Source organism: Lampetra fluviatilis, chromosome 5 (assembly GCF_964198595.1).
Source record: "Lampetra fluviatilis chromosome 5, kcLamFluv1.1, whole genome shotgun sequence".
Classification (NCBI taxonomy): domain Eukaryota; kingdom Metazoa; phylum Chordata; class Hyperoartia; order Petromyzontiformes; family Petromyzontidae; genus Lampetra; species Lampetra fluviatilis.
This window is the reverse complement of record NC_136279.1, coordinates 22,850,677-22,877,284: the sequence shown is the minus strand read 5'-3', so window position 1 is coordinate 22,877,284 and position 26,608 is coordinate 22,850,677. Positions and strand designations below refer to the sequence as shown.

The 26,608-nt window shown below is 44.7% G+C and overlaps 2 protein-coding genes across 2 annotated transcripts in view; one reads left to right on the top strand and one right to left on the bottom strand.

Moving 5' to 3' along the window:
• The first annotated feature begins 364 nt into the window (after window positions 1-364).
• Window positions 365-26,247, top strand: SELENOI (selenoprotein I). Its single transcript, XM_078857201.1, has 10 exons — window positions 365-520; window positions 4,793-4,861; window positions 6,593-6,701; window positions 8,971-9,045; window positions 12,716-12,978; window positions 13,939-14,047; window positions 16,628-16,676; window positions 18,846-19,026; window positions 21,130-21,315; window positions 23,032-26,247. The coding sequence occupies exons 1-10, from the start codon at window positions 461-463 to the stop codon at window positions 23,095-23,097; spliced, it is 1,167 nt and encodes a 388-aa protein (XP_078713327.1). The 5' UTR covers window positions 365-460; the 3' UTR covers window positions 23,098-26,247.
• Window positions 18,979-26,608, bottom strand: part of DEPTOR (DEP domain containing MTOR interacting protein) — a 72,500-nt gene continuing 64,870 nt past the window's right edge. The window contains exon 10 of the mRNA XM_078857200.1: window positions 18,979-19,055. Within this exon, the coding sequence (XP_078713326.1) occupies window positions 19,047-19,055 (9 nt within the window). The 3' untranslated portion in view covers window positions 18,979-19,046. The remainder of the gene's footprint in view (window positions 19,056-26,608) is intronic.

Genomic DNA, 26,608 nt, shown 5'->3' with positions numbered 1-26,608 from the left:
TTTAAGGAAATAGCCGTTCTACTTAGTACGTACAAATATTGTGCGATTTGAATATCGGGTCATTGTCCGAAACGTCGCCTATTATGATACATTTTTAGTCCACAGCGGTATTGGACGCACGCGTTGGGCAGTCTTGTGTACCTAATACGTATCCAGGATACGCTATCGATTTCCAAGCACAGTAACCGGTTAACGCGGCAACGATTACCGCGAACAAACAAAAAATCAGTAGCAATCGTTAACGAATCGATTCACTTCACTTGTGCATCCCAATCGTGAAGGAGAATCGATTCCTCGCGCGACCCCGGGGTGCCCCGCCCCGCTGTGGGCGTGACCGACAGGAAGTGACGCGTCGGGGAAGAGCGGAAGTGAGGCGCGCGGTGTCGGCAGGAGTGGGCTACTGCTGCTGCTGCTACTCGCGGGAGGAGGAGGAGGTGGTGGAGGCGTCGTTGTCGTCGACATGGCCGCGGAGCACGCGTACATCACGGCCGAGCAGCTCGCCGGCTTCGACAAGTACAAGGTGAGCACCCGCTAGGGGGCACGGTCCGCGGCGCTCGGCGTTCTTGCTGTTGTGTTGACTCCTGCCGCCGCCACCGTCTCCGCTCGCCCACCTCATCACCTCACCCACCTCATCACCCACGCTGATGGTGTGGTGGTGGTGGTGGTCAGGGATGGTTGTCATTCAGCGAGAGTGCTGGGGCGGGGGGGGTGCGTAGCGGTTCGTGCGCAGGGCTACGAACCCGGCGACCCGAGTTCGATTCCCGCTCACGGCCACCAACGCCAGTGACGATTATCTGAACCGTTCCTCGGTCTCAAATGGGTGCGGTGTGTGAACATCGCCGCTGGGAAGACAAAGGCGGTCGGGTGTCGTGTTGGCCACCCACCCCCTCGCGTGCCTTGCCGGCCTTCATGGGTGCTCGCTAACAGCACTTACCCTTTTTATCTTTGTGTGAGAGACCGACGCTCACAACAGCGGGCGGAACGCCGGGTGTGTAAAACGGCGAGGTGACGATATGCAACACGTTGGGGGGGGGGAGCACCTCGGATTAGCACGGCTACGTACGGTGCGAAAGAAGTTCAAGATACAGCTGCCGGTTAATTCAGGAGGTTTACCCCAAAACGCGTGGGTCTGGTTCGTAACCTTCGCCGCTTCTTCACGTGGCCCCAAAGTGCACCTAGCCTGGCACAGGCCGCTGTGTGGTTTCGTGAACGTCAGTGGCGAATGGCGACTGGTGTGGGTCAGTGTCACCTTTGCCTTGTTACAAAATTCGCCCCGTTAAATCAGTCATGTATTAGCATTTCTGGGGCTATGTTTAATATTTTTCGTGACTTCAAGATGTGTATGGTTATCGTTTGTCGTAATTAATGCATTAGTGTTCGTTCATTATCGTACACGTCTGGAGTGTATACTGTAGTGGTTCATATCCTGTTGACCAGTGCTGCAATAGTAATTTGTCGTTATTCATAGTCGTTTAGTTTCAATAAAACATTAACAATGAGTTAAAACTGTTACATAATGCTTAATTTATTATTTAAGTAATTACCCACTTGTAACCAAATCACTCTTCCGTTTAGCACGGTTGGTTTTCTACGGTGCGAAAGAAGTTCTACATATAGTAACATACTCCGAATGATCCCTTATCCTGGTAGCTAAGCCTACATAGTGCTCGGATGGGTGACCACCGTGTATCACAGGTGCTATAGGCCACACACAGCGCAGCAAAAGCCATGGTGCTGTATGCACCGTGCTCCTACGTCTCGCCTTCACCAACTCGAACTGCCCAGCGTGGTGGAGTTTGGGCAAATTGTCCCCACTACTCCCACGGTGTGGGGGGGGGGGGAGGCCCTCATTCAGCAGTGGATTTACAAAAGGGCAGTCGTGTACATTGCAGTTAAATTAATGGAGAATTAAATCCTCATGTTATAACTCATGCATAATTATAAGCGTTTATATTCTTGCATAATGAATGAATATGCTTAATCTTGAACTGTACTAAATTAATATTTTTATGGTACAGGATTTCTAAATAATATATACATTCTAAAACAATAATGCCTCATCAGTCGTTCACAATTCATTTATAATTCATTAATATATTCATAGTCATTCCTAATTATTTCGGAATTGATATGAATAATTGACAGCATATTTTCAGTCGACTGTTGGATGAACGCCTCTGCGGGTCGCGTCGTTCATGGAGGTTGTTTGACCGTGATTCTGATATTTCACGTTCGTGCATGTGGTTGAAACGAGAGGCCCAGAAGAAGTTTAGACATCGCTTGACAATCGCTTGACAATGGTCAGTCCGTTTCGGGTTTCGGTGGAGCCGCTCATCATCCTTAATGGGTTCATAAAATATCGACAGCTTTCTGCAACATCAAGTCGTTGACCTGTGGATTAATTTACCCGAGCCATATGAATGCAGAATGTCTGCCACTGGCAAAGTGATTTCAATAGGAAATGGACATCCCCTCCCCCAAACTCAATTAAGCAAGAACACCACTTTGTGAATGCTGCTAACTGAAACCTTATACCAAGCCTCAGAGTGCCAGACATGTGTACTGCCCAAGATGTCAAGTAATTTCCAATGTACTGTATACGTAAATGACAGGTGATTGTAGTTCCCGGACAGAAACCCCACGCATTCCAGATATTTCATGTTCACCTCCTTGTCTGATTGCCCAGCAGACTTTTGAGTACGCGTCTCATGCAAATAATCAGCAGATTTCTTGATTCTTCATCACACTATATGGTGCTCCCATCCCTGTGAGGTCCACCAACCCACAACATCTGAATCACTACCACAAACACCACCTCGTTTTAGTGAAACAGTGCTCGAAAGAGGTGGTATCTGTGGCGCGTAATTAAACCAAGAGAGCGGTGACTGCACCCGGCTGTTCTCCATCAGTACCCGGAGTGTCGCCGTTCGAACGGCTCACTCGTCGGGTGATTAATCCACAGTAATTGGAGGCGAGACACATTTTCGTGCCCGAGCGCGTCACAATCGGTCATTCCATTCCACTGTGGGCTGCCATTGTGGAGAGGTTAATTGTGGGTTGTAATGCGGGAAGCGATGTTTTTGGTTGGGTTCCTTTATTCACGGATCTTTATTTATACTCCTGATGGGAGCTGCGTCGCTGTCCGAATCCTTACACTTGGCTGCGCCCCCCCCCCCGGTGCATGAGGATAAAGGTCAGGTGACTTGTTCTATGTTCGATGCCTTGGGCACTGGCAGATGTTGCTCTGTGGGCGAAAAGCAAGATAACAACTTGTGCACCACATGTTCTATGCTCAGGATTTTAAAACGTTTATTATGAATAATATTGGTCGCGAAATCCTGCGTGTCAAACTTGTGTGAGCTAAGTTGCCAAGGCAAAGTGTGTGTGGTATGTTTGAGAAAAAATGTGCTGTGTGGTGGGGAGCGGTAGTGCAACAGTTAGCACGCTGCCCTACAAATGCAGGCACCCATGTTCGATTCCCGCTCACGGCCAACACCAGCAACGATTATCTGAATCTGTCTGGGCCATTCCTAAGTCGACTCAGCCTTAAATGAGTACCTGTTGCGATGTGTGAATATCGCCACTAGAGAGACAAAAAGTGACCGGGCGCGTAGCTGGGCCACCCACCCCCTCGTGTGCCTTGCCGGTCTTAATCGGTCCTTCTCACGAACAGCACTTGCCCTAACAGTCTGTCAAGGCTATACAAGGGATATTTTTATTTGCGCGGCCAAAGCACGGTGTACGTTCAACGAGAGTTGAAATATCACTTGCTGCAAGGTCACGCTGTCAGTTTGCGGGGCGCGCATGCAGGCACTGTAAGACACGTGCTTCGCCCTAAATTGTTCTCTCCGCATAACTGGCACGCTGGGTTAGGGGGGTGGTGGCTGGAAGGGAAAGTGCTCTTCCTGGTTCCGTGCGTTGGGGGTGTAGAGGCAAGAGGGTACTAGCGGTCACTTGTGAGGTGAGGCTTGGTGGCGGCATGCACCATATGGTCTTGTTTATTGCAGTCGCAATGTTCGTGGCCACGTCCACGGTCTCACGAGGGACTCGTGCCCTCTACTGCGCCACGCGTAGCCTGCCGGAAAGCACTCAATGGTCTTGTTAATCACGCCCGCATAAAAACAATTGAAGTGAAATGGTGTTGCCTTGCTGCCATACTATTGAGCTGTGTTCACCTCGTGCATATTGGGCGAGTTAATTTAACGTTCATGTCTCCTAATGATCAATAATATGATGGATTACTGTACATGTTACTAATAATGGCATATGCACTTTAATGATTGTTGAACATGTTTTTTTTTATTCCATTCTTCTTGGTATTTCATATAATGTAGTGCAAATTAGATTTGTACATTTTCTATTAATATACAGTTACATGCTGGGAATGTAATTTCGTAGTCTCCATATAAAACATAGTATGAAATTAGTCCCCTTTTCATGTATACTCATTAACATGATTGGTTATAAAAGTCTACATTGTATACCTCTTATCCCCTCTAAACTCAAAGAATGGCAATTCAACCCTAGGCAGCTCTGTCATTTACATTCGCACAAAGGTGTTTAGCTTGAAGCAAAATCTCGGAAAGTTGAGGGAGCGTAATTTAACGTTAATTATCTCCAATTAATTACACGGCATGGCAGATATTCGCTGCCAGAGTTCAGAGAAAGGAGGTGTGCATGTTTTCACGTGCATTTATGCTGCACTTTTTTTTTACCTTTGCTCTGAATAATTTGACATCGTGACGTCTGTAAAAAGATACTCCCTGCCAACTTTTTCCATTCTCCTTTGCAGTACAGTGCTGTGGACACCAACCCACTGTCGGTGTACATCCTGCACCCATTCTGGAACTTTGTGGTCAAGGTGAGTGTGTGCGGTGCATTTGAAACTGTTAGTCCTGCAGTTAATTGCCCTAAGTTGTCACTTGTATTTGATTAAGCATGCTAATGTTCTCATGTTTGAGAGCACAGTGTAGCAAGTGAAGACAGATGCGCTAACATTTGTTTGTACAGGAAGAGAGCGCAGTGTCGGTAGACTGGTACGAAGGGTAATTCAAACATTTATTTTCCAAGGGGTGTGCCTTGTCAGAGGTTTACAATCTCAGAAATGATTCATTTCATAACACATAGAAAGCACACAGGTGACTGTTCACTAAGTGCAAACAATGTGATCATTCTTATTTACCTTGGCAGTTGAATATGGGGATTGCTACAAGTCACCAGGGTGATGAGTGATTCATGTTGAAACAACCGCCACTAATTGTAACTTTACTCAGTACACATAGGAGAAACTTGCTTCATGATTGAGTGCATTACTTTTAAAGGCAATGCCAGTAACAGCAGTTAACGCTTATTAACTTGCCTGGCAGTCGGTCACTATGCCCTGTTTGGCTCCTGGCCGAGCACTGCCTTTAATTCTCACTTGACAGATTTCCAAGTGGAATGAATGTGGACATTTTCTTGTTAATCAAGCTGGCGGACTTGAGTAGACTTACACAAAGAGCGCTTATCTTGTGTGTACTTTGCTCCCCCTTGGAGAAAAGCTACCACAGCCCTGTAGCCCTGGACAACATTCTTCCTGGAGTAGCACAGTTCCTCGGTTGACAATATTAACAGTACTGCGAAGGTCGTTTATTTACAGTCCATTCTCAATCCACTGCTGGATGGAGGCCTCCTCACCCCGTGCTTGTCCTGAGGGTTACTTGACCGTACATCACCACGCTGGTCAGTGCGAGTTGGTGAAGGAGGTGCCCGGGATCAGTTTAGGTATTACTCGCCACTGCTGTGAACCATCGCTGGGTATAAAATTGAGGTTGCAGCGTGCACCCCCACTTCAACCCGAACACCAGTGGAATTTTTAAAACATTATAGGTGTCGTATTTCACAAGAAGCAGAAGTTTTGTGTCTTTAGTTTGCTAAACATGGTTCTGTTTACACTTTCACTTCGTGACGTAATACACAAAAGCATCTTCTAGTTTGGGGGCAGACTACCAGCAAGATTCATATAAGTGCGTGATTTCAGCCTGCATTGCTTATCAACTTTTTTATTTCAAAGTTTGGGAGTCCATGTAATTGCAAAACGTATTGCTTGATATGTGTTCATTGTTACACCAACGATATGCTAATGTATTAATCTGAATGCTAGTACAGTGCATTAAAATAGTCTTAAATACGGGATTTAATTTGTTATTAATATTCTTCACAGAAACGCTAATGCTTATTCAGTCATGTATTCCATCATTTTTCGTGGAAGTCGGACCCCGTATGTTAAATAAGATTGACAGTTGACCAGCATTTAGGCAAACAAACCTGACTGCTGATGAGACAATGTATGTCGAAACCGGTACAGAGTTTGCTTGTGTTGGAACAATGCCGCTGTCATTTTGCACTCCCAGAAGACTTTGTGGCTGATGATGTAAGAAATACGATTTATGTTTTACACGAAGGGACAGATACGTAAAGTAGACGTTTTGTGTGCTTTATTTTGTTAAATAATCAGCAGTAGCTCATGGAAGTGGGTTTTTCTGCGCACTCGCTCGCACTCGCCTGTTCCACTTGCTGAAAGAAGGCGTCCGTGGTGTCTGTTTCATCACAGCTCTTCCCCAAGTGGGTGGCCCCCAACCTCCTGACCTTCTCGGGCTTCCTGCTGCTTGTTTTTAATTTCTTCATCTTGGCGTATTACGACTGGGACTTCTACGCGTCTGGTAAACAAAAATTACGAGCAGTTGGAAACGTGTGTTTGTGTTCTCTCCGTCAGTGTGGTCTAATAGAGCTCTTTTTGTCTAGGCAATGCTAGATTGTGTGGGGTCGACTCGGCCTCAGGACCACTTTGTGAGAAATTCAATCGTGGGTTGTTTTAATGGGACACCAGGCCCTACCATAAGAATGTGGAATTTCTACCACTGGCTCTTGGACTGTAAATGGGATTTGAGCACTGCCTCAATGCTCATTTGATCAGGAATTCACTTTGGCTTTTGGATGAGGGCCTTCCCCACACTCGTGCATGTCATGCGGGTTATTTGATCAAACTTGGTCATGCTGGTCGGTGCCGGTTGGTGAACGTGGGGAGCATGGATGTGGAATCATAGGTGTACAGTATAACATTTGACAATGTTTATGCATCCAAGCACTCTCCAGGTTCTCAACCCTTGCTTAAGCTGCTGAGATCTGTCGAGGTCGAGTTCATTCCGAGTTATTATTTGGTTTTAGGTTTAAACAGAAATACGCAACCCAAGAAACGTGCAGCTCTTAGCTTGTGCGTACATACCTAAGCTGGTTGTCCCAATCCTTGGAAAGGTTTTTTTTAATTGAAAAAAAACTTGATTTGAAGATTTCGTGACTGCAGGAATTACTCTTTGGTTCTTTTGGTAAAGTCGCGTAGAAATAAAATAAATAAATGGATACACGAAGTTTCGATTGCAACACAATCAACCGTCACCAGGTGTGAAATAATGCAAACCCCACCCCCCCCTCTCTAGATTATGCCTCGCCACAGAGGCGTTGTTTCTCTGTGTGTGTGTCTCTGTGTGTGTCTCTCTGCGTGTGTCTCTGCGTGTGTGTCTCTCTGCGTGTGTGTCTCTGTGTCTCTCTTTCTCTGTGTGTCTCTCCGTGTCTGTGTTTGTCTTTCCGAGCTTGCATTCTTTCACACCTGATGACGATTGTTTGTGTTGCAATCGAAACGTCGTCTATTCTATTATTTATTTTATTTCTAAGTCACTTTGCCAAAAGAACCAAAGAGTGAAAAAACCAGTCATCAAAGTAGGGGTTGAGTGAATTATCAGGGACTCCCAAAAGACTTATATAGAGTTTAATTAAACATGTACAATTTAATAGAACAATTCGTTTGATGTCCACTAGATTTATTTTGACAGAGCACATGAACATAATTATAGTATTTTATTAATTTACAAAGATACGACATTACATGCGACAGCCCGGAACACACAGCCTAGATAAGATAAGAGCTGTTTTTGAGAATTGAAAATGTTTTGAGTATTAAGGTTTTTTTGCTGTGCAATTTAAGGAAGTCAATTTTTTTAAATATATAATAGAAACGTCGCGAGAATTTTTCTTGTTTTATATATTTTTTTATTTATTATTTCCCTTCTATGTGACTTTACCGAAAGAACCAAGAATATAAGTCTTTTTATTAACAAAGAATGTTTAAAAAGTTGCACAGACTTAAACATGTTACTTATTTTCAAAGCCTAACCTTTATCAAGAAACAAAAGGAACACGCTTCTTATTACTGACTACGATGAACATAAATGTGTGTGAACATCTATTTATGCTAATAATTTTATCGATATATATAAAAGGGAAATTTGTGAATGTGTGTCTGTTCGAAATGTTTAGCATACTTCCCAACATGCAACAAACTTGAAATTTGGCATGTGGGTAGCTTCCAGACTGTACACAATGCAAAAAGTATAAAAATAGACTTTTGTATTTGGGTGGGGAGGGGGTGCAATAAAGCATATATTTTGCACGGCAAGTGAGTGGTGACGTAACAGCTGCATGTGACGTCACCACGTCGTCTGTGGTGACCTCACATCTGTGATGTCACCCGCATGCGGCAGCGTTACGCAGTGTGCCTGCTGACGTCACGCATCCTCCCTCACCCTCCGCTTAGGCCGTGTATTAATGCAAGACAATAATCCAAGTCTCGGGCGAAGCCGGGTAGTAAAGCTAGTCATATTGAGATTTACATTGGTTTTAAACAAACATTTACTCAAGCATATAACATAAGCGGGCACCGCGCAAAGACTTAACATCTCACGTTTTGCGCATGGCGTACGTACAACTTGAGAGCGCATTTCTTGCCAGGTGTTTCAGGATCGTGAGCCACCTTGTAGAAACGACACCCACCCGTTCGCCGCCGTGCAATGAGTACGCGCGTCCCAGCACTGCAGAGTGAATGACGGTGCAGTGATTCACGCCGGGCTGTCTCGTGCCCCCCCCCCCTCATCCCAGCGCCGGGGCAGGTGCACGTGCCAGGATGGGTGTGGATCCTCGCCGGTATCCTCAGCTTTTTGGCATACACCCTCGGTAAGCACACACACACACTCTCGTACGGATACACACTACTAAACGAAAACTTAACGTTTTATTTTACCAAGTATGGCCCACTGAGCTATGCACCTTTTTTACAGAAGCGACCTCGCCACAAATGATAGCGCAGTGAAGTGGCTTATCATGTGGAAATTGATAGCAGCCAAATACTCTTAAATGCATGTTTCTAAATGTGGAGGGAAAAACTGGAGGACCTCATCCGATCAGTGTGAGCCTTTCAACAGTGATGGCTTCTATTTAGTTGCTGCTTGTGCATTCGTCGCCTTCCACTGACAAATCGACATAATTGTCCGTGTAAAAGCGCTCGAGAGAAAGATTACGGTGTTTTCCGGCACAGGACGTGTTCTTGAAATGAACTGCCTCTGTTGAGTGCTCGTCGCTGGACGTCTTCAAAGGCGTTATTTGTGTTTTCTTGGGAAATGATCAACTGTAGCCTTTTGATCTGACAAGGAAATAGTGATTTTCCATGGCCACTTGAAGCCCTAGAGTGGTGATAGATTGAAAATCGCTCTTAATTAACTCCGCGGCTGTATCGTTCGCCTCGCTGCCTACTGTATCGGCCATCATGATCTCCCGTTTAATGCCAAATTATGTGTTACTATTGTTATTCAGGAGACTTACTACACATCTCCCTGTATACTTCACTGTTTCACAAGCCTTTTCAAACACAAATGATGGTTTGCTTTCCACTTACATGTACTCTTCGTATAAGCAAAGGTCTTCTTTTTTTATCATACCGTTTTCATAATTTGAGCACTGCATGATCATATTAACGCTCACTGGTACTTTGGCGTTTCACTGTTGTTTCACTCTATCCATTTTACGCCTCTTTAAAGGTAATGAAATACGTTCATAAAAATATAACATTAAATTTAGGTTGGGATGTAAGCGCATCTCTTGCGCCGTCTCCTGGGCACGCTGTCGGGATCGGCAGCCCTGCCATTGGCCGCGCTTGTCTGACGATGCGGTGTTTGCGAGTTCACGCGCCACGGCTAATTACGCACAATGGGGGGGGGGGGGGGGGATCTGTGCACGTGCGGCACGTCACTTGGTCGCCCACGATGGACAACCCCGTCGTGGAACGCCGCGGGTAATCACTCGGTCAGATTTATTATAATTGCTGAAATCGTGAATATGAATTTATTATTATCATTGGCTTTGGGCTGGCCATCGAACAAAGACGGTTACTGCATCACGTGTTTCTAGATACGATCCTGCGGCCGTCTGGAGCTCTCTTGCGATATTAAGAAGCCACTGCTTTTTGTGTTTTTTCTCTTGTCCTTCACCGCACCTCCAGTTAGCACAGTTGGCTACATACAGTGCGAAAGAAGTTCAACATGCGTACATACATTATTCTCACCACACGTGCAGCCCTCAGGGCAGCCACTGCTGGATGAGGACCTCCCCATACCGTGCGGCATGTGGGGGTTGTTTCACCGTAGACTTCGTAGTACAGTACAACACTGGGTTTTCCTGCACGTTTCTCTACCTCCCCACCAAGTCGGCCCACAAGTCCTATCCTATGAGAACCTGTTGTGCATGGTGTGGTCACCCATCTAAGCATTATCTATGCTCAACCGTGCTTAGCTTTTGAGATATGTTAAGAGTGGCTGGATTCATAATGAATTGGTCCTATTTGTATTACTACTACTAAAGGGTTTAAATTCTTTATTAATCCAATATCAAAATCTATTTAAGTGACATTTCCAACAGTGACATTTCTCAATGTAGACACTGCTCTTTGGCATGGCATCCATCGGCCAAATATAGCAGGGCGCATGTGACAGTGTTTACGTAAAAGTGAACCTCATAAAAAACGACCTGTTGTACCTTTTAATTACACCCTTGTTTTGGAAGCAAATGCTAAGGGAAGTACGTCTTCTAGTCTTGCGTTACACACCAGCAGTAGCAACGGTTACTTTTTCCCCTTTCTAGCAGTGGGGTTTCCCACTTCTGAATGGACACGTACAGGAACATCATGTGTACGCACGTTCTGTTTGCGGCTCTGCCAGCTGAAAAATCAACGTGTGTGTGCGTGCGTACCACGTTAGCCAGCCATTCCGTAATAGGTCTCACAACAAGCGCCACCGTAATCTCCACTGCCAGCGCAACGCAGTGCTGCAAGGTGCACACTCCCAAGACTGTCACATTGTGAGGCATACCCATTTGAATAAATGCCAGGTCTCGGCGTAAATTTGACGGTAACTGCCGAGAATAAGCACTTTCGTATGGTAATCAGTGACGAATGTGTCATATGAATTAATTCATCATTTCACTCTAGCGTGCATGATTTCTTTGTTTAACTAGGCCTGCAGGCAACGCTTTCATATTGTTACAATTTTAAATTGTGTTACTGATGTTGAGGTGGTTGGGTGGTTCAGGGGTCAGAACATTGAGCCGGCACCGCTGAGACCCTGGGTTGTAATCGAGGTTTTGACCGCCCGTGATTAAATTGGGTACCCAAGTGTCGAGGGTTTCTGGTCTCGGCCCATTCGCTAGTGCCTGCACAGAAAAGCATCGCATACAATTTCGGTTTTTACTTAATATGGCCATTTTCTGCTTTGACCATGTGATGAATGTTTCTTTGTCATGGAAAATTTGAGAGAGGGCTTTTCCTGGTGTGGACACAAAGCAGGTCACTTGAAGGGATCTCAGAAGCAGTTTTGTGACATCTGCTTATGCAAGCATGATATCTGCTTCTGCAAGTGTTATTTTTTAGATTTTTTTTGTCTATCTCGTATTTTAAACAATTGTTTCTTCAGTGTCATCTCATGAGATGAAAAATCTAATATAGAATTGAAGCTTTCGTGACTGCAGAAATTACTATGCTCATTGGTTTTTTCGGTAAAGTCACATATGTATAAATAAAATAAAACTAAATTAAATTAAAATAATGGGATAAAACATAGTGTGTTTTACCACATTTCCACCTGATGATGATCGCTTGTGTTGCGTTCGAAATGTCGTGATTTATTTTAATTTATTTAGATTTATTTTATTTCTACATACGTGACTTTACCGAAAAAAACAATGAGTATAGATGAAAAATCTGTTTGGATCTCACAGAGCAGTCCAACCCTGAACGCAAGAGAGCGGCCTATGGAAGCAGATATCACAGAGCTACCTCTGAGATCACTTCAAGTGAGCTCTGGTTTGTACAGTTGGGGAAAGCACTTTCCAACCAGCGTGTAATGTTCTGAAAAAATTCTAAAATGGTCATTAATCTCGTGACATGATATATATCCCAGTTACAGTGTGAGAAGACAAAAAAACATGTATTTACTGCCGTGGCATCCCTGGTCCAAACTCATGTGTGCGCGAGTTGGGAGAGGTGGTGTAGCGGTTAGTGCGCTGCGCTACGAACCCGGCGAACCGAGTTCAATTCCTGCTCACGGCCAACAAGAGTGACGATTATCTGAACCGGTCCTGGGCCTCCCCTAAGTTGACTCAGCCTCATATGAGTACCTGGTGCTGTGTGTAAACATCGACACTCGAGAGACAAAGGCGGCTGGGCATGCGTGGTGCTGGCCACCCACCCCCCCCTCGTGTGCCGCACCGACCTTCATAGGTGTTCACTGTCAGCACTTGCCCCAACAGTCTGATACGGCTATACGGGGGATCTTTGTCTTTGTGCGTTCGCTCACAGACGGCATCGACGGCAAGCAGGCGCGGCGCACGGGCTCCAGCACCCCGTTGGGAGAGTTGTTTGACCACGGCCTCGACAGCTGGGCCTGCCTCTTCTTCGGCAGCACCGTCTACTCGATCTTCGGCCGCGGCCAGACGGGCGTGAGCCTCGCCACCATGCACATGCTGCTCTGGGTCGTGCTCTTCTCCTTCATCCTGTCTCACTGGGAGAAGTACAACACGGGCGTCCTCTTCCTGCCCTGGGGCTACGATATCAGCCAAGTGGTAAGCCAACAGAATGACGCGATTCGGGTTTCATTAGCGGCACTTTCGGTATCACTTTGTGCAGTGGGCCAACGGTTCGCAGCTACGCTTGCTTTAAATTCTCGTAATCGGCAATGCTAGTCTGGATAATAACGAAGGGCCAAAGGCTGGGCTGCACGGATATTGAACCCCTGATGGATTGCATTGCTACCTCGTCAGACTTCAGGACAGCACAAGGGTTTTAGTGTTGTCCCCCCGATCGTTCAGTTTCCAACGCGAGGATGTACCTTGTGGAAATTCTTAAGTTGATACTTTGCAAATGGTGGTTTTTAATGCAGCAAACTGTGGTGGTTGCAATTGGAGGGTGCAGCTGTGACACACCATCGCATTCACCCTGAAAGGCTTGACAATGACTGAAGCTTGTTCAAGACACAGCAAAGTAAGGGCTTCTTTCGAAGGGACTCAAATTCTTAAAATGTGCTGAAGCTACTCATTGGCCTGTAGGCAGCCCTTCCATAAGAGTTATCTGACCATTGTAAAAGTAATTTCAAAGCTGCATGTGTTATTATACACAATGCTACAGTAATGGCTCAGTATTAGGATCCATCCATCAATTATTATTCATTCTTAAGATCACATTACTTGCGTTAAATAACATTTCTCAATGTTTTTTCATTTAGATATAGGATATATGTTATGGGTATTTTGTCACTCCTGTAGCCACTAGTAGTGCTGCCATTTATCATAATGATATTTTTGTATTGATTTATGACCCTGAATTGTGACAATTAATTAAATTGTTCGACCTCTATACAATATTAATGATGTCCTCTGCTTTACAGGATGGTTAAATGCATTGTATGGGAACACACTGGCTACTTGCCTGCAGCGTAACTGTATTGAAAGTTTATTTTGAATGCGTAATTCCAGAAAGTGGTTAGGTTCTAACCCCCCATCGCCTCCTCTCCCGTCCATTATCAGACCATCTCCATCGTGTACATCGTGACGGCGGTGGTGGGCGTGGAGGCCTGGCATCAGGACTTGCCCTTCGGACTGCTCTACCGTGACTTATTCCTCTTCATGCTGCTGGGTGAGGGCAGCTGCGCACGCAGCGTGCGGCCACTTTGCCTCGTCTCCTTGCCTCCGATGCGTTTGGCGAGTGGCGTTGTTTACACTGGAGAGAGTACTCATGCGTGACTAAACTGCCATTGTACACCAACCGCAGGCCGCTTGATGAATGGTGTTTGTTGACGCGGTTAGGAAACATTCGGCCGCAAGCTGTTTTACAAGACTGGCCCGAATATGACCTCGGTGCACATGAGCACGATTGCTCTTATAATTTAAATAAAAGATTTCCCTTTAGACTAAACAGTTCATGCGGTGAAAGCGCCAATGCATTTCACCTGCTCAGCCCAGTAAAAAATCTATTGAGAAACTATTGCTTGCACGGACACTTAACATATCACGCATGCACATTCTTGCACAACGACGACGTGCCCACTGCTGACAATGTGGCCCTGAAGTTCACCGCACCTGCAGTGAGTGGTGGGGCAGGCTCAACCCCTGATTAGATTCTGAGATTCCACAAGATCAGGTGGATTACGGGTGATATGGGTCACAGCATGTGTGCGCTTTTGTTTCCCACATTAAAAGTAACATTGGCAGAAAACGTCTCGTAGCAATGTGCAGGTCTGGTTGGCCGTGCTGTTCAGAGCAACGTGTTTAGAGGTGAGGGCCATTACCTAAGTGGAAATGCTCTTCACCGCTTATGTGGTGTAGTAGTGTACATTGATCTGAGGGTCGGGGAAGGGGGGAGGTTTCAATTCGCGGTCAAGTGAGATGGAGTAAACTCTCTCGGTACTGGACACTTGGCAGATTTTTTAAAATAAGAGCTTTATTTGGACTAAGTGAGCGACAGAGTTGAGCGTGCCCCTCCAAGCTTCCCATAAATAGGCTGTCGTGTTGTGACCCGCAGGCCGTTGTCGTTTGCGTTACTCAAAACCAAGCGTTTATTTCTGCACGCAGTAGCAGCATGCGCTTGTATTCTAGCTGTAAATTTGAGCGGAACTTTGTCATGCAAACTGTGAATTGTGTACTGAGCGAGTGTGCAAGCATTGCACATGGGCGATGCTTGCAGTGCGTACATTTGGGGCAAATTTTTACAGGAAAATAACACGTATAGGGAAGTAGGATTGGGGACACTCGCAGTATGTTCATTTTTTAACAGCAGAATGGAATTTCAAATGTGCTGAAACTCAAGAATGCATAGAATGCGGTCTGACTTGGTGTTTGTTGTGCTACGAAGGAAATAGTCAATCTCTTTTTCTTTAGAATACGCTGCTCTGTCTGAAATAATCTTGTTATTCACTCCGCATAAACTACTCATTGCAAATGAGTAAGCCTTTTGGCGTCCTCTGGTCTAACACCTTTTGAGACTAGCCTCCAAAGAAAGCTGTCTCTAGGGTGGACCAATCAGTTTCAAAGACAATACATATATTGTCAGTGGGTTTTTTTGCATTCTGACCACAAGTATTGTGGTTAATGCAGACATGATTCCTTGTTAAAGGTTTCAGTTTGGTGTTTTAACATCTTAACACCTATTTTGTTGCCAGAAAAAAGGGGAAAACCTCTTCTCATACTCAATGCAAAGTTAACTTCCTCAGTTGATATGATTGGGAAGTATGTCTTGTGAACAAAACTCATACAATCTCACTGGGGATTTACTTGGTTCATTTCGTGAATGCAATATTCAAAGTCACACTTTAATAAAAGTCGGTCACTATTTAACATCGTAGCGTTGCATAACTCATTATTTCCTAATTCTGGCCTCGATGCTTGTTGTAAATGGTAAACATTTAACACTTTCTCAGAAATCGTGTGCTCAGTGTACTCTTTAGTACAGCGTGTAACTGAACAATTGACTTGAGAAGCGGGAGTAGGGCTTGGGCAGGTTACGCCACAAGACGAATTTCGAAGTGGCAGCCAAAAGAGGAAATGTGCCGGAGAGGACTTGGCGGTGCTTTGGGAAGGCCTACATCCAGCAGTGGATTGATTATGGTTGATAATGATGAATACAATTAATGTTGACAAGGCTGGAAAATGTCTCCCAGAGGTTAATGCCAAAATTAAAGCGGCATGTTTTCTGCTTATAGCTCAATCTATTTGCTTCACGGGGACATTAGTGTTTGTGGTCTGACTTTCGCGGTAAGGTCAACTCATGTAAGTGCGGGCTGTGGTGACCTGCACCGCATATAGATGGTGCCCAGAATACTCAATGACTATCACAGTAATGGAATGCCCCACAGCTCGTGCGAGGCGAGCGTGCTGCTTTGCCAAATGTCACCGAAGCGCGCGCGCACACACAAGGGCAACTGTGTTTTCGTAGCGGCCCATGCCTTAAAGTGTCATTTGCCCGTGCGACCCTATCGCATCGCATTACATGCTTTATAAGACTGTATGAAATGTTACAGCGAGCAGTTAATGCGATTGCAAATGGTTCAACGCGTTTATTTGCCAAAGTATTAGGAGACTGCTGAATTGAATACGGTGTCCCATGTCAGAGATGTTGGAGATTTGGGGAGGCCTTCATCCAGCAGTGGGTAGATCATGGCTGATGATGAATATTATTAAATACTGTGTTCATGTTTCTCTGATGATGTGTTCCCAATAGGTGGAGCGTTTTTGGTCACCTTGCCCCAAAGCTTGTTCAACCTGCATAAGTGAGTTGTTTTTTCTGGATTTGAAGTTTTCGTGACTGCAAGGATCCATACTCTTTGGTTCTTTCGGTCAAGTCAAGTAGGTGAAAATAAAAAATAAAAATGAGAATAAAAATAAAGAATAAAAATAACTAAATTAAATCGCGACGTTTTGGAGGCAACACAAGCTTTCATCATCAGGTGGGACAACCACAGCAAGAAACAGAATTACTGTAGTGGGCTGTGGTTGTCCCACCTGATGACGGAAGCTTGTGTTGCCCCCGAAACTTCGTGATTTGATTAAGTTATTTTTTATTTTATTTTTTCACCTACGTGACTTTACCGAAAGAACCAAAGAGTATGAGTTGTTTTTATATATATTCTGTCTGCCATGGCACGCGATGAACATTCTATTTTCTAACCTTTTGAAATAAATGTTTATTTTATTCCTGTCTCGTTGGCTATGTTAGCCTAATTGTAACATTAGCACATGATTTGAATTTGACTCGCACGAATCCGAAAAAAATTACTTCGTACACGCACACAATGTCACGCATTTATCGAGGGCGTGAAATATATAATTGAATAGATTAATTCATGTCTTTCCACATGCTTATATTTTTATCAGGTGTAACTGGAACCTCGTGCTTAATGAATGTGTGGTATAACTTTCTAAAATTCCGTAATCACCCTTGGCCCGTATTAATGTGACTCAATCTTCGTTTCACGTCGCTTGTTAGTTTCCTGGCTGCACTGGGGATGACGGAAAGGCCGTGTGACTTTTAACCAATTTCCAGTTTGACCCGTTATCGAATACCTTAAGATTTCCGTTCATCAGTGCACAGCTGCCAAGATGTGTTTGCCACTTGCTAAATAATAATAATCACGAATAAATGTGCAACATCGCCTGCTTAATCAACCGAGGGGTTGAGGTGTGTTGTAACGGAGGCAGTTGCAGGAACCTTGTACCCTGAAGTGACCACCACACTGCCGCCACGCACGCAGTTGCACTTTGGAGCTGCCAGCCCGGCAGCCCGCCTCATGCAAACTGTCAAAATGACCTCTCACATGTTCGCATTTTTATTAGGGGGCAGCCTTATCGCTATCGGTCGTTTGTGTGTCGATTTTCCGGGGCAGTTCTTTCCATAGGGTGTTAACAAATAGTTTCCTCTGTTGGTTCGTGCCCCCAATGCTCCCCCGCGCTTTATGAAGTCATTGCACGACTCTATGTACTCGTATGAATTACTTCCCAGGAGTATGAATAAACGTTTCATTCTTACACAAGTGAGTATATTGAGGAAGTTATTGTTCTTTTAATATTCTTAGGACCTTCTAAAGTAGGGCTATACATAGAAAATATTTGAATGTAAAATGGTCAGTCTCTTGAAGAACATTGACTTGTGTGTTCTTGGAATTATATTTGTATAGCCTAGAAAAAATTGACATTCACATTCACTATTGTTGGTTATCACTGGCGTTATAGTCTGTTATATGATTCTAAATACAGCACTCTGTTTCGTTAAAGCAGGAGACCAACACACTTTCTTGAATGAGATTGTAACTTATGCAAAATTGATTGCAGAATTAGAAATGAAGGGTAGGTTATTATTTATTGCATTGTTCTTAAACTTGATTTGGAGCTTTCGTGAGCATCAACTGCATGTTTGAAGTGTGTGTCTGTATATACTGGCTTTGTAATAGCCTCATTGAAACTCCAACCTTCCTGTTGCTGCTCAAATCCCAACATTAAGTGAACCTTGCCAAATAACTTGTGCGTTAATTTCCCGAACAAAACAATAGATAATGCATGATCAGGAAATGTCTCATTTACACCAGGCTTCCTAAAAACAGCGGGGAATCGTGTTGCCCGCCTGGGTGTGGCGGGCAGTCGTGTAGTATGCAGTGGTTAGCGCTCTGCGGTTCAAGCCTGGCGACCGGAGTTAAATTCCTGCTCATGACAACGAACATTGAGGAATATTTAAATATATCCTGGGCCTCCCCTAGTGATTACCTGGTGCGAGGTGTAAACGTCAGCATTGGGGAGACAAAGGGGGCTGGGCGTGGTGTTGTCCACCCCCAACCCCCTTCCGTGTGCCGCCCCAGCCTTCGTAGACGCTACTGCTCGCGAACAGCACTTGTCCCCAACAGTCTGTTAAAGGCTACGCGGGGGATCTTTGTGCGTGCGTGTGGCAGGGCACACAAGGCCGGGACGCTCAAGAAGGACACCCTGTGGGAGGCCATGTTGCCCATGGTGTCGCCCACGCTGCTCTTTGTGCTCACATCCGCCTGGGTGTGGCTGTCTCCAGAGAGGGTCGTCGACAGCCAGCCGCGCGTCTTCTATTGGCTCGTGGGGACGCTCTTCTCCAACATCACGGTGAGCAGGAGGAGAGGAGGTCACAACAGCTAAAGGCGAACGAGACAGTGTCACGAAAATGTGCATTCACAGCTACTCGTTTAAAAAATTTGTTGCGAAAAATATTTGATGTATGTATTTATGCTTGAACTTCTTTCGCATTGTACTAATTACAGAATTACAATGGCCAGCAGTGGTCATTTACAGTCACTCTGTCGTGGGGGGGGGGTGTTTTTTTTTATAATGCAAATTGAATACTTGGGGAAAGTCTCACCGACGCTCAAGACTCTTTTTTACACACTTTTATTTAACTCACTCTGTTGTCGTTGTCATTGTCGTATCCTCAAATATTGTAACTTAAGTTTAACCCATTTCCCAATGTGGTATCGACTGCAAACTTGGTATACTTATGTCATACTAATGACAATACTATATTCTATATAAAAAAAAAAGTATTTTTAACATTAATTTTTATATGTTATGTTTCGGCTTGGGTCTAATTGTCCACGCTCAACTAACGTTGGCTGTAAATCACCACGGTCCCTTACGTTATGGCGAGCTTTGCGGCCACTTCCTGGAGTCGTGGAGTTCTGCCATTACGAGTAGGGTACATTTCATTAAAGCCTGTTTAAAAAAAGTATTTTTAAATATTTCTTTAGAAGGATCCTGCATTGAGGGGTTTGGCCAACAGCGTTCACGAGTGGCATGTGGGAGGAAACCGGGAGTGCCGGGGCAAACACCTGACACACGAGGGGGTGTCACTTGGCACTGTCACCTCGCCACCCAATGCCAACAATACCTGGCAAGCCCCGGTGCTCGCCCATCAAAGTCAACTCTGCTTAGCTTCTGAGGTCTGATGACATTGTGCGGATTTAGTGGCCGATTTTGTAAACGTGCGTTCTTCACCATGCTGCGAGACAGTTGTCCAATAAAATCCCAAACACTGGCCTGAAAAGCAGGGCTTGATAGCTGGAGAGAGAGAGACGAGTCTCGCCTAGCTGGGGGGTTGACAAAAGTTGTTACCGTTTGGTGGTGGCGGCGCTTTGAGGAATGGCTGTGACTGTGGCTCCTCCCAGTGGCCAAAGAGCAGCCAGATTTAAATAGGGACTGCTTGACTGGGAACATTGTGGCCCTCTGGATGAATGTGGATTGTCTAAAACATGTGGCCAGACTCGTTGCTTAGCAATATTAATTAATTGTCATTGGCAGATTTTTTTTTTACTTCTGCCCATGACTGAGACTGTAAAATGGGATTATTATACAAGTGCAGTCATCTACAGTTAGTAGAGCGCCTCACATTTAGCACTTCCCATTTCAGTTTCTGAATATATATGGATAAAAAAAACAACTAAACCTGATTGAAGTTTTTTCCACATCGCATTCAAGAGTCCACCTTGTGTGTAGGGTTCGTTAATTTGGCGTGGCATTTGGTGCTTTTGTGCCAAATGCGTCATGTGTCGTAGAATCTGCGGGCGGTCTCTCGCAAAGCAATGCGACGCTTCGTGTTAGAGAACGGCAGCAGCCATCTCTGAAATCCCTTCAAACGTTCTCTGATTCACACAGTAGGGGGCAGCATCTGCCCGTTTTTTCTGCGTTTGTTGCAGAGGTCGCAAACGAGTTTTGATTCCTTACCCGTACTCGACCGCACCAGGGTCGCAAACGGGTACCCGATACCCGGCCGGGTACGGGTAGCCGGGTATCGGGTAGGGTACGGATATCGGGTACCCGACTGCGACCTCTGGTTTGTTGTGGTTCGTGTCAATTGAGGCCTTCACTAACCCGCTGCTTTATGAGTCAAGTGACAATACCATTCAATAATTACAAAATTGCAAGACTAACATTTCCATAAGGTTTTATTCTCTGCATTCATATATTTTATAATAATATGCAATAATGAGTTTCACGGTACCGTAAGCTTCCTTGCCTAGGTTTCATAAAACACATTTTTCATGCATCCAAGGTGTGAAATCGCCAACTGTAAGATACCAGTGCATTACTGCAAACAATCATATTGATGGGACTTGCTCGATTGCGTTGTGGTTTGTGCCCGTCCACAATCGTGGATTCTGGCAGCAATATCCGATTGTTTCTGTCGTGTCTTGTGTCTCCCGTGCACGCGAGCAGTGCAAGCTGATCGTGTGCCAAATGAGCAGCACGCGCTGCCAGCCGCTGAACTGGCTCCTTGCGCCGCTAGCGTGCGCCGTGGCGTTCGTGGCGACTTTCCAGCCGAAGGTGGAGGTCGAGACGGCCGTGCTGTTTGGCATGACGGCGCTCGTGACCGCCGCGCACATCCACTACGGCGTGTGCGTGGTAAGTGGCGCTGGGCCGGACGGGGCAACACGGAGGCGGCGCTCAACGCAACTAGCAACCTTTAAACTAAAAACTAAAATTTTTTTTTATTTTACTAGGTAAGGCCCACTGACCTGTGTTTTGCTTTTTTTTAGAAGTGACCTTGCCACAATTGATAGCTCAATGAAGTGGCTTATCATGTGGAAATTTATAACAACCAAATACTCTTAAACGCATGTTTCTAAATGTGGAGGGAAACTCGGAGGACCCAGGGAAAAATTCTCGTGATCACGGGGAGAACACGCAAACTTCAAATATACAGGCGTAGGGTTTGTGATTGAACCAACGACATCCTGTATACTAGGAGAGGTGATTTATTATTTATATTTTATTTATATTATTTTTATAAATAAATGTTTTTATTTATTTATCCCCTACGTGACTTTACCGTAAAAACCTAAGAGTACTAAGAGAGGTAGTTAACATCTCGCAACCTTGTCGCTCGTTTCCACGTAATTTTGCATTTCAAATGTGCGCATCCGCGATGAATATTTTAAGCGAATTAGTGAACAACGTTGCAGCACGAGTGAGCTGCAGCTCACTGCTTTCATGGACATCGTGGCTCACATGGCCAGTGTACAATACCTCCACTGTGCACTTAAAAATGACATCTTTACATTTAAAAAAATTCACATTGATCAATGACATTCTTGGTCTTAAAAGAAAGAATACAAAATAGGCGACGTTTCGGGCAATGGGGCCTTCTTCATAGCACCTGATTGCTGTGTTCATGATATCCTGCTTCGCAAATAATAGAAACGTTCAATATGAGAGCCTAAAATAATTTAGTGATGCGCGATGAAGAAGGGCCATTGACCCTGAGCGTCACCTATTGTATATTTTGCTTTTTAAGGCAGTGGTTTTGATGTTATTGACGAATATATTGAGTTTGTTACTTGTTCTTGTGCACCACTGCCAATGCAGCATCACCAAATAATTTGTTGACATGTTGGTCTGTTAAATTATAAATGAAGCATGCAGCCAGATTCAACGGAGACGTTGGCATATTCCAAAAAGTTGACCCTAGAGGCTACAGAAAACGTATTTTATATAGGACAATTTGTATCTGAATATTTTTACGGAATAAAACTTCTGATCACAAGTTAAATTTTAAATGGTGTAAAATGTAAGTTAATGTTTGTTAAATGGTAGATTTAATTTTGTGCAAATATGAAATAAAAATGTCAATGGTTTTGTACCATAGAATGTATATTTTTAAAGCAAAAACTGATTTTAGTTGCAACAGAAATATAATTTTAAAATGGCTTTGATAGAAAAAAAATTGTCATTTGTGGAGTTAAGGGAAAGGCTCCTTAATACTGGAGTTTCAGATTCCTCACTTCATATCTCTTGGGTTGATGTGACCCCGGGGAACACAGCAGGATTACGCCGTCTAAATTGTGAGTAAAACGCCCTCCGCGTGGCGTCACCCAAGGGTGTCTGAAATCAAGTGCAGCAAGCCTGAAGTGGCAATAAAATGTAAAACCCGCGAAGAGGGCCTTATGCTCACACATTCGTGAAAACGTTTAAATGAGGATGTGTGTTAACCAGCGCTGGTGAGATTTGATCTCGCACTTCGAGCCACTCTTAATTTCCTCTGCCGCCTTCCGCCCCCCCCCCCCCACGTTTCCCTCCTTCCTTTTTTACCCCCCCCTTCCTTCCTCTGCCGCCGTTCAGGTGAGGCAGCTGTGCCGACACTTTGGCATCCGAGCTTTCTCGCTCGCGAAGCCAAACAGCGACTGACGAGCCGGCGGCCAAGGGGAGGACAGCTTCTTCGACGAGCAGAAGCAGCCGCTGGTGTAACGCGGTTCGGTGCCCCGTCCCCCCGTCCAAGCCAAGTGACCACTGCCCACTCTTACTCTAGGCAACGCACGCCTCGCAGGCGCTTGCGTCCCCACGCCCCCCCCCTTAACTTTCATCGTCGGCACTGCGCACAGAGGCCCTGTACATTTAGGGGTGGTTGCATTTTACGATCAAATTTAGTGAAATATTGACGTTTTTGTTTGTTTGTTCATGAACGTAGTGTTGTGTAAATATCCAAATACGGCAGTAGCCTGGCGCGGGAGAGATTGTGTGCGTGGGTCATTCGTTAGTGGAGCACATTTTAACGGATGACTTTGTTGAAGCTGGCCACGTCCTCAGCATTGGTTCATACTGCATGCTTTGTGTTTTGCCTGCGTGTGCCGTGACTCGTGTATGCCAGTTACACGGCGCACCTTTAAATGCAGTAACGACATCGAGCAATGCTGTAGTTCGTCACCTCCCCAAACATCTTTGGTACCATTTTATTAAATTGGTTTCCCTCCCACCCACAAAGCAGACTTAAAAAAAGCCACAGAGCGGGTCTATGTATAAAGCCACAGAACGGAGTCTATATTTTTCTGTGGGACCATTCGTGCCTGTACGGTCGTGCAAAAATGATGCACGAACTTGCAATCCATTTGGCCATTCCTGTAGCCACGTGACCTCTGAACTGTGGCAGATGATTGGGCCTCCCTCCGTTGCTGTCGCAGTCCAGAGTGGTCGAGTGGTGGCATCACGTTGGTTTTTTTCAAGACTGCTGATGAATGTTGTGATTAAACATGCACTCCACAAAAACACATTCGACCTTTTGTTCAATAACATCGGTGTCCTCTAACATCGGTGTCCTCACCTTGGCGTGTCACCTAAATCGTCTTTTGCAAGAACCTTGAAGTTGTGATCTGTCGAAGCGGCTGCGTTGAAGTCAACAGGAAAAATAACATTAACATGATCGTAGGTTTACATGTATCCAATTTCAAATATATGAACGAATGTATAACGGTCTAATTTATTTATATATAGTATATATATATTTCTTGATTTGTATTTGAAATTGATTTATCCATTTGAAAATTGCCTAGAGTTTAGTGGTGGGCACGTTAATTCACTTTAGTTTGTGATCGAAGTATGATTTTTGAGCGCCAGTTGCCTTCTCGCGGTTGCCGTGTATGCAATGAAGAGCGCGCCCTAAAATCTGACACAGGTGGGGCGCGCGCTGATACCCCTGTACACGCGCACGCGCGCACGCGCACACGGCCTCGCCCGACGCCACGTCAACCCAAGTGGCCGGGTCGTAACGGGATAGGGAAGGGAAACCGACGAAAGACGCCGGTTAATTCAAACTGAGCCACCGTGCCGCTCCCCCACTGCTCTCGCCTCCGAGGAGAGCCCCACCACCCCAGGTGAGGCTACACTCTTCTAAAGCCAAGGAATTCAATTGTTATATTTTTTAACCGCGTTTAGTCGCCTGGTATTTTTCACCCATCCTCGCATACTCGGCACGAGAATAGACCGATCCAGGTTTATCTGGAAATAAATGACGACCACTCTTTGTGCTATCTTCCGGAGCGTTCCATTTCGGTAGCAAGTGTGTGAGAACACCTGATGTTACGCTCATTAATTTGTTAACCACTGGGACCCTGTAATGGGTAAAAACATCACCGGCTTGCTACTTAGCCAGATAAATATACAACGTCATGTTTGCTTTTAACTTTTAGTTTAAGTTCTTTGGATTAAACTGGCTGGCTCTGTGCATCGCAGGCAGAAAAAAAAATGTTTGTCAGTGTTCTGTAACACGTTTTCCACGGTTGCTACAAATGCATCATATATACGTGCGTGTGTATATATGGAATATAATATTCTCATCGAAAAAAGTGTATTTTTAGCAAAGTGTGCGGCTGAATTTTGTAACGTAATCATGAGTAACAACACCCGTCTTAAATAGCCCCCTGCAATGTAATCGTACCGAATTTACAAAAGGTCATAGGCACAACTTTTAACTGTATGGAACGTGTGTGGCGGTGGTTAGCGTGGTTGTGGCAGGGGGGGGACGACAACTTTTTTTTTACATTGACAATTCTCGTTTTTTTCCAACGCAATTTGACTTTAGCAATCGAAACAGTGTTCGTGTGTGGTGACTGTGACTTCCAACGCATGCTATGAATTATCATTATTATTGCCACTTGCCTTCATGGAATGGCTCTATGGCAAGTGGGTGTTTGTTGTGTCCATGTTATTAAATGATTTTTTTTTTCTTTTAAAATTAGTTTTGTGTTTTATGAATTAATACAAGTGCAACCCACTCTACCTCCGAGTGTTTTTTTTTTATCAGCAGGCTTGCAGTGCTGCACTGTTGGATGCCACTGTTCACAACCTGTGTTGTTTTGTTGGGAAATTCCAGTGCTCTGTGGCATTTTGCTGAGCTTTGTTTATATTTTTTTTCTGTCCATTTATCACATACATTGGCTGCATTATTTAAACACTACCAAAAAAACCCTGCAGCCTTTTTAACCGTCGGAGCTCATCAGAGGTCGTCACTTCGTTGTGTTAATCAGTTTCTATTTTACAATGCATTAATAACTGTTCACTGTTTTGACACATACCAACATAGCTTCTTTTCTGACGATGGCTTTTTTTTAAGCTGCTGGTTTTGTTTAAATGTGTTATAAAATCTTTTCAACATTTACGGTATTTTTTTTATTCATGTTTGCCTTATCCCTCCTCATGAGCCAATGGTGCACTGCTTTCACTCCAAGTACTTGCTGTGTGCATCTGACGGGATTCGCTTACACGTGCCCAGTGGGTTTTAGTTGCATGTCCTGTAAATGCCCCTTGTAAGAAGGTACTCTGAATCATTTGGCGTTAACGTTTTTCAAAGAAGGAAAATACAAACGTGACGGTGAGGTGCATTAAATCGCGTTTTGTAATTGAGCTTTTTTTTTTATCTAATTTAAATTGACTGTCAATGAACTGTGGCTGTTTCGCTGGCACAATATTAGCAAGCTTTCTGGTGTTTTGTGTGCATTGGGTGTGAATTGGTGAAACCTCGTTTTTTCAAAGATTATAAGTGGAAATAAACTGGATGTAACTGTTTATTGCAGGTTGGTTGAGTTTTTAATCAAGTGTAGCGTTCAAACATTGTACAGTTTACTCGATGGTTCTTTCGGTAAAGTCACGTAGAAAGAAAATAAATTAAATGATAATAGAATACGACGTTTCGATTGCAACACAAGCAACCGTCATCAGGTAAGAATGAATGAGAAAACAAACTTAGAAATATAATGCGACACAACACAGTCGGCTAACACAACAGTCAACACCCTACCTGGTTGATTACGTTCTTCCAAAGATTGCTAAATTTGAGAGAGACAAAACAGACACGGAGACACACAGACAGACACAAGCAGAGAGAGACACAGAGACAGACACCGAAACAACGCCTCTGTGTCGAGGC

Bases quoted from the DNA above. Each gene is read 5' to 3' on its own strand.
- SELENOI (XM_078857201.1), top strand. From the start codon at position 461: ATGGCCGCGGAGCACGCGTACATCACGGCCGAGCAGCTCGCCGGCTTC. The intron at 6,702-8,970 runs GTAAACAAAAAT...CCCTCATCCCAG, and splicing joins CTGGGACTTCTACGCGTCTG to CGCCGGGGCAGGTGCACGTG. The intron at 16,677-18,845 runs GTGAGTTGTTTT...TGCGTGTGGCAG, and splicing joins AGCTTGTTCAACCTGCATAA to GGCACACAAGGCCGGGACGC.